The sequence below is a fragment of the Tigriopus californicus genome, chromosome 1 (assembly GCF_007210705.1).
Source record: "Tigriopus californicus strain San Diego chromosome 1, Tcal_SD_v2.1, whole genome shotgun sequence".
NCBI lineage: Eukaryota > Metazoa > Arthropoda > Copepoda > Harpacticoida > Harpacticidae > Tigriopus > Tigriopus californicus.
In genome coordinates this window covers 11,954,067-11,962,189 of record NC_081440.1, presented here as the reverse complement: position 1 = coordinate 11,962,189, position 8,123 = coordinate 11,954,067, and the positions used below count along the sequence as shown (strand labels likewise).

The following is an 8,123-nucleotide window of genomic DNA, read 5'->3' as shown; positions in this document are numbered from 1 at the left end:
TTTAGCCAATTCTTTATACAACCCCATTTCTTCAGGGCATAATGCATGCAAAAATGCATATAGAACTTAGCGTTCTACGTTGTTTTGACAACCAAAACGGTATTCATTCTTCTACGTACTTTATTGGGTGATTTGTATCTCCTAAATAACATGTTAGAAAACAAGCAAAACCTACTTATCAAGGCATAAAAAATCTTGCAAATAACCACTACAAGGAACATATGCTGGGTTGATTAGTAGATAAAATAGAAGCCTCACAAAGAGCAAGATTTTCAGATATATCTTGGCTGGGTTTTTGGTTAAGGTCGTGTTTTCTCACCATATCTCACCTCCCACTTGGTGGTTAAAAAAGCCTGATCAAGTTTCGAGGGAAATATCCAAACATATTATCGCGTTTTTCTACCTCGCAAAATCATATGGAATAGCTTAGATAAAATTTCGTTATTGAATTTTAACACAAATAAAAAATGTATATGATTTAAAACGTTTAAGCACTTTAGACTTACGAGATTAAGAGCAGAGTATATCAATTGAATGCAAATTAGGACATGATAGAATCGAATGCTCATGAGTTATATCGGATCAAATGGTTCTTTTTCGTCGATTTTAGCTCCAATATGCCCCCATTACATCTGCTCTCAAATGCTTGGACGAATTTTTAGACGAATTTGTACGGAAAAACCGTGAACCTTATGTTCCTTCTTTGGCCGGGAGAGGCTCACCTTCAACCAAATTCCATAAATGCAGAAAGGAAAAAAATGACCTTCTTTTAATCAAATTGCGGTATAGTACAGTGTGTTGCGTTGTCATGCAATGATTTTTCTGCGGACTTCCTACCGCTACTGGGAATGGAATCCTTAGCAGTTAAAAAAGAACTGATATATATTATTTAGCTTAATATGCATATGATATCTGATATTCACCAAAGAATTACGGTTGGGGAGGTGGTTAGTCCTTGAATGTAGGGGTGATCAGAAGCTTGTCCAAGTCCGATTTAAATGCTGCTACAGGATCAACACCTACAATGCGAATTGCCTGCGAATATTTGAAGGAAGTACGAGTAGATTGTACATACCGGTACAAAGAAGGAGCCTTAGAAAAGAGAGTTGGACTTCAATGTTTGAACTAGCCTGGATTCTCGATGGCTTGAAGGTGCTCTCAAAACTCGCGTTAAGCCTCGACGGTCACTACAATTGACCCTAAATCATGGGGTGGGAAAAAACTTACGAATGTATAATATCATATATGAAGTGTAATGCTTTGATTAAGCTTGAGACAACCTCATACGGGCTGATGAGCTTTTCACCTTATTCTGTCCCCTTTTATTATTTATATAAACTATTTATTTTGATTTGGAGAATACTCGAGGCGACAAACTAGATTCCAAACGCAGAGAACTTAAACAAGGGCTTTAAACAAGTTCTAAAAAAATGTTTCAAATCTTTGGGTCGTTCAAACAAGGACTCTGGTTCTTGTCCTACGAATCTTTATCAGCCAAAAATGTACCTGGTATCTCCTAAGACCTCTGACCAATTTCTCTAACAACCTTCAGCAAAGTATACTTTGAGAACAAAGGGTTTAGGGTTAAAATGGTATAAGATGAGATGTAGACAATTTAGAGTAATCCACTTTTCAACCCCCTCCCCCTCGTTGGCAGCAATGAACACCTTCAACCGCCTCCAGAAGGACTTGAACGCCTTTATGATGGCCTTTTTCCGGTTCATGGATGAGGGGGCCAGAATCCATTGGAGCTCAACTTCAACTCCAGATACTTCTGAGTGACGTCAGAAGTGTGACTGTGAGCAACATCCTGCTGCCACACCCAGTTCCCGGCGCTGTAGTGGCTGTTAAGAATCCGCCCCAAGAATGCGGCTATACTGGGTGCCATCCAAGTTGACCTTGATCCACATCACTGGAAGTCAAAATCTCTTGGGTTTTTTTTATTTTATTTTGTGCTATCACTGAAGTTGCCAGTGGCATTGCACGTGTTCTTGACCCTGCAGAGGGTGCTCCTGGCGATGCTGAAGTTGGTCGCGACAGTTCTGGCGCTGTCGCCAGCCTCGATCCGCAAAATTATTTTTTCGCGGAATTTTTCCATCATTCTTTTCAAACACAAGGAAGCAAAACTAAAATCAGATGTTGACACAAAAGATTGAGTTAGATATTTTAGGAAATCCTTGGAATTGATTAATTCCTTTTTAAATATTTTTCACCCGGTAAAAAATGACTTAGGGGTCTTTTGCATTATAATAATCGTTCTCTTGTTTACGTATAAAGAGGAAAAAGGTTAGCATTATTTATATATATAGTTTGCATGTGTTGTAGCTGTTTTGCTTCAAAGTGACCACTTTAAAAAAGAATATTGTGTAATAACCATTCAGGCAGAAAAGGTCACTTCACATTGGTCCCGAATCATATTTCAGGCCAACACTCGACTTTCACACACGCAACCTCTAATCCATTGTTCAACATTCCGTGTATTTTTCCCCCGACCCACCGATCCAAAACACCTCGTGTTCCAAGAAGACCACGTGAGTATTTGTCAAATCATCAAGTCTCATGGTGACCTCGGCCCCCAAGTCCCACGTCCTCCGGGATCCTATCCTCTTACCTGGGCTAGAAAGCGCCGGCTCGCTGCGCTCCCAAAGTTGTCCGGAATCCGGATCGGATCTGATTCTCATCACGGTTGGCGAGCGTGCCGCTTTAAAATACAATTTAGCCGAACTCGCCGTTCAAAAGACGTGGTTTCCGCCCACTTTCCTCAAATTGACCAGTCCTATCCTGCTGGAAACTGGCATGGGTAACCATATAGGCGTCTTGAATGGTGCTAAATTGATTTATTGGGATGGGATTGAGACCAAATTGGATCAAATCCCGACTTTGGCCTTGAAATCCAAAGTCCGCGATCTGATCGTCGACGAACAAGGCCAGATTTACGTTGTATTCCAATCGAACGATATTCAAACCGTGGATTATGTGCGACATCATCCCGACATGGTGGCTCATGATATGAAGGACAAATATGTCCGCAATGTGCTGAAGTATGGGGTGTTCCAATATAAAGGCCAAATCATGACCTGGTATCTGACGCAAAACGAGAAAAAAAATCATCAAATCAAGGTGTTCAGGAACGCGATCGACCCGGATTCAAGTCAATTGTCGGCTACCGAGATTCGGTCACGGACATTTCCCGCCGGAATATCCGGAATGCAAACCATCCTCACCACATTAGGTCCAGCCTTGGTTTGGATGGCAGATTCGTACTTGATGATGCAACGAATCCTGGCTTTCAAAGATGAGATGGGCCTGGAAACCGAAGAAGATCAACCGAAGAAAATTTGCCTTTTAACTGACACTAAAGCCGGGTCAAGAGTGGTGCTTGAGCCTTTGAATCCTGACAACTTGGTGGTTTTCGCTGGCGAAGCCAAAGGAAATGAGTGTACGGTCTCTGTGGTGAATTTAAAATTTGGCGGATGTGTGGCCCAAACGAGCGTGTCGATATCCGGCTCAGACTGGCCCTCAGTAGCTTGTCACAAGGACAAAATCATATACAAAGATGGGAACCAAGTGCGGATGATAGTGATTCAAGACCTCCCGAACACCCTGTCAAAGGTGATTGCCGCTCAGAGCCAAAGTGCAAAGGCCAAGACCAAGACCGTGAGCCAAGTTCAAGACATGTATGATAAGGTGTTCCACTATCTGGAACAAGAAGACGTGAAAGGACTGAGCGCGTTTTTGCGCCAGTCCAAAGATGTTCCCGAGTTGATCATTTTGAACGTGATCGAGTTTCTCATCCAAATAGAGGACGAACGGTTTGAAAAAATTGGCCCACTCGCTCCTCAGATCCAACGGGAAAGGTTGTTGGTCCTAGCCTTTGGCCTTCCCATCACCGACGCTCTCATGTTCCAATATTTGGGACAACTCGAATTTGGCACCTTGATCAAAATGCTCGAATTTTTGGACTTGAGTCTGAAGCTTGAAACTGGCAGTCACAACGACCGATTTTTGGCCCTGATCCAATGGACGTCGTTGTTGCTGAACTCGCAATATGGCAACATTTTGCGAGCCAAAACCGATGAAAAGGTCCTGTCTGTGGTGGAAAGTCTTTTGAACACGATCGCAACGTTTGAAGGTCTGTCTTCGGATTATGCAAGTTTGATGCCCCTTATCAAACTCATTGAGGAAAAGAAATTACAAAGTACCGAGTATGCGAACACAGCATATTGTATTGAAATTATTGATCTCTAAGCATTATTTTCATCATCAAGGGTATAATAAATTGATAAAGTGTCTATAGCAAAAGAAGCTCATTTCCAATCCGTTTCTTTTTTCTCATGGCTGTTCATAATCCGGTGTTAAACCAGTAGTTCGTTCGAAATCCTTTTCTGTCGAACCTGACACTTGTTGGGTTAGATTAGATCTCTGTCATCAAGTGTGAAATAAGCATATCAGCCTTTGATTAGTAGAGATGTCTGTGTTGTTGGCTCTGTAAGTAGACCTTTCTTTCCCGCAGTCGTTTTTCTTGTCGTTTTCTCTGTTTCCACATCTCAAAGGCCAGATCTGCAGCCTCACGACGACTCGAATCCGAGTTCGTGTCGTCTCCAGTGGAATGGCTGGATGTGGACGAGCTGGAAGACAATGAATTCCGACTGTTTTTTCGCTGGAGAGTGGGCGGAGGCCGCAAAAAGTTGTCGGATTTTCGCTTATCAAGGATCGGCCGCTTGGGATTGGGCAATGGCGACCTCGAGCGACAGATGACCCTCGAGATATGGGAAGGCTGATCTTGTGTGGACGAGCTACCATTTGCCCGAATCATTGAGCCATTGGCTACCCCTTTCAAGTCTGGCAGGGAGAAACTGCCACTCATTTTATCGTTACCGGACGCCTTACGATTATGGTTATGACTTTTGTTGCTATTGTTGGCATAGTTGTTGTTGTTTTTGATGTTGCTGTTGATGATGGTGGTGGTGGTTGTCGTAGTATTGGCATTGGCACTCTGTGATCGTCGATCCAAGCTACTGGAACGCGTGGATGAAGCACTGCTACTACACCGTGACCCCGTTCCACGATGGGCGGGCTTCAATTGGTTCTGTTGTCGTGGAATAGGACATTTGGAGATTGGTGTCGGCTGGGATTGTGCGTAAGGAGATGCGCCAGTTGTTGCATGAGCTGTGGTGGTGTACGAAGTGAATGAATTCGGCTGGTTATTGCTTTTTGACACGGATAAGTTAGGAGAGATTTTGGCTGGGACACGTTTGGGCCCGGTGGAGGAAGATGATGATGACGAGGAATTTCGATTGCGAGCGGTAGCACCGGTGAAGGTATTGAACATTGAATCATCTGGCTCAGGGCTCTCCCCGTTGGGGCTCCTAGACCCAGACAGTTCAGGGATGTTGTTGTTGTGATTGTGTTTACTATTAGACTTGCACGAGCTGATATTGGTACGAAGGGATTTTGTCTGTTCCAAGTCTGAGGACATGGACGAATCTGATCCCGATGGATCGTAGAGTTTGAGGTCATTCATGGTGTCAAGAATCACGATCTCCTCGGAGTTTGAGGATATGGATGAAACTGAATTCTCTTTGGGTCCGAGCCAGCGGATCTCAACCAAACGAGAATCGGGTCGCCACCGTAATTTCTCGGCCACGTGGGTGCTTGAGGTTGGGTCGGAGTCCAAGAACTCGTTGGCCTCAATGAGCTTGTCAAGAACATCGTAAGGTGGAGGGGTGGGTGGATACCACTCCTCGTCGTCCTCTTCGGGTATGGTCCCATGTTTGGCCAAAATCTGTGACAAGTAATTGTTGTGGTCTCCATTTGGAACCGTTTCTGATCGCTTCATCATGTGGAACAACTCTGTCTTGAGGATGGACAAGTCATCATAGGACACATCACTGAAGTCATAAATGTCATCACTACTTCCAGCACTGTCCAGGGCTCCATTTTGGTCATACGATGATCGGGTGGAGGTCGTCATGATTCTGAATTTCTCACTTTCAATGTCCCACAACCGAGGCGCGAAAGAGGGAGAGACCGAGGAAGGGACGGAGGGGACTCCTCTCACCACTTCACCACCAAAGAAGTCTCTACGTCCTCTTTGCTCGAGAGTTGCCTTAGAATTGGAGAGGTTTCTACCTCGATCCACGGAGGCAGGAGTACGAAAGGGGACAGGACGAACAACGAGGGTGTCGACGACGACGACGACGTTCGACCTCGGTTGTTGCCTTGTCGCTCCTTCACTGGTAAGACTTGGATCTCTCGTTCGCCTGCATTTTCAAAGTTCCAGAGGAAAAAGAAGGCTTTATCAATATATATCAAGAGGCCAGGCGACCCAATAAAGAAGGCACTTGTAGTGGGCCAATGGAGTGCATATACCAACTCCTCTTCTACCGTTCTTGCGTGGTTCCCCTCCGGTTAGTTCCCAAAAAAGGCGCTGGAGGGAAGAGTGAGTGCTGAGTATGACCGAATGGAAGGGGGATCTACGCAAGACGACTGACTGAACTGCTTACTACTCGCACTATCACCTCTTCAATGTTCATGCAAACTGCAAAGAGTTGTAAAAGGCTCAATTGTTCTGGTAGAACTTGTAGTATCAAGAAGGTGAAGACCAAGAGAAAAAGTACTGCTTTTCCCCCTTCTCATCGTGTTCTTCCTCTCCCCCGTATTCTTGATGTAGCTTCTGGGAACTTTTTCAAAAAAAATCTACTGGTTGCCTTGGTTATTGGTAGTAGTAGTCCATGCTCAGCGACGTGTATGGCTTATTGTTGGCGTTGTTGCTGTAGTGGTTGTTGGACAGTCTTCTCTCGATCACGGAAGTCACCAAGGTAGAAATATCTGCAAAATAAGGAAAGACAACCAAAATAAAGTTGTTCAAGCCTTTGTGCTCTGGTTGGTTTCTTCTCAAGCTGCCTTCCCTTAAACCAAAAACTCCTAGTCAAGGAAAGGAAGCCAACTTTCAGGAAAGGTTCTAAGACTGATGAGTGGAGACTCCCAAAGAGATTAATTGAATTATTCAATATCAATTTGAATTGTCTTGCCGTGTTAGGTCAAACTAGAGACCCAGGGTCCCTAGGTCAAACTAAAATATTCAGGTGGTTTTTTTCTCTAACTTTTTCCAAATTTGAGCTTTTTTTTGTTTCAAACAATCCTATAGTTTAACAATTGTCAATGTGTTTCACTAGCGAACATTTGTTGTATTTTGGTACTTGGATGAATCAGATATTTGTACCTTCTAGTCTGGGCAATTTAGCTCTACAATATGACGATTGTATTGCATCCTTGTCTTATTTTCTTATACTAATTTGAAATATTTAGTCTACCAAAATGCTTATTGGCTTAGCACTTCATTTATCCCATTCTTGTCTAAGTTCATTAGTTAATGTCTACCTAGTAAGTGGCCAATTGATGAAATGAACCGTTTTTTGCTCAATTGAAAAGTCAGTTTGCTAAAAAAGACTGGAAGAACAAAGTTATTTTTGAAAAGTTTCTGCGTTTGAAAATTGGAAATTTTTTATGGCTATTAATTTTTTAAAAAAACTTTTTTTTTTCAAAAATATTCTGCTTGTTTTTGAATATTTGATCAATATTTGCTCTTTTTTTGGAGTAAACGGTGACACAATATTACACCTTAAAAAAACGAAATATTTTTGAGTCTCGACTGATGAGTGACAAGAGCTAGTGCGGTCCATCGATACAATGACCACCACTACCACCTTCTCACAACCATTCAAAGCTATCCATTACTTCTCCTCCCACCCGTGGTAGGCCACCAAGTTTGATCATGCATAAATCTCATCCCATTTAGAAGGATAGTTGTGATTGCTTGTGGAATGAATGTCACCAATGGAAGTGATGATCCAAGGCTTTCTGGAACACTCACCCGGGCGAGCGAGCCTGTGGAGTGAGCTAATGAATGAGAGTGGCCTAAGGCCTTCTTAACGTGGAAATGGAGCCGACTTTCCGCAAAAGTTCAAGGTCAAGAATGAGTACGAGATTGATTGATACGGCAATCTTGATCGTTGTTTTCTTCAGGAAAAGATCAGATCACAGTAATCTTTTTGATGGAAGCCAACACGATTTCCACTTACGTATGGCCATGCACAGTTGCAGAAAAAAGGAACTGTAAC

At 43.1% G+C, this 8,123-nt stretch overlaps 1 protein-coding gene across 3 annotated transcripts in view; it reads right to left on the bottom strand.

Moving 5' to 3' along the window:
- Window positions 1-4,206: 4,206 nt before the first annotated feature.
- LOC131881057 (nuclear transcription factor Y subunit alpha-like) overlaps window positions 4,207-8,123 on the bottom strand; it is a 5,273-nt gene continuing 1,356 nt past the window's right edge. The window contains exons 1-2 of one of the 3 annotated variants that reach the window (XM_059227832.1): window positions 7,877-8,083; window positions 4,207-6,831 (exon numbers count right to left, since the gene is read on the bottom strand). In XM_059227832.1, the coding sequence (XP_059083815.1) occupies window positions 4,460-5,974 (1,515 nt within the window). In that variant the 5' untranslated portion in view covers window positions 5,975-6,831; window positions 7,877-8,083 and the 3' untranslated portion in view covers window positions 4,207-4,459. Of the gene's footprint in view, window positions 6,832-7,225; window positions 7,311-7,876; window positions 8,084-8,123 lie in introns of those variants that run through there. The other 2 variants (XM_059227825.1, XM_059227817.1) reach the window with 2 other exon arrangements.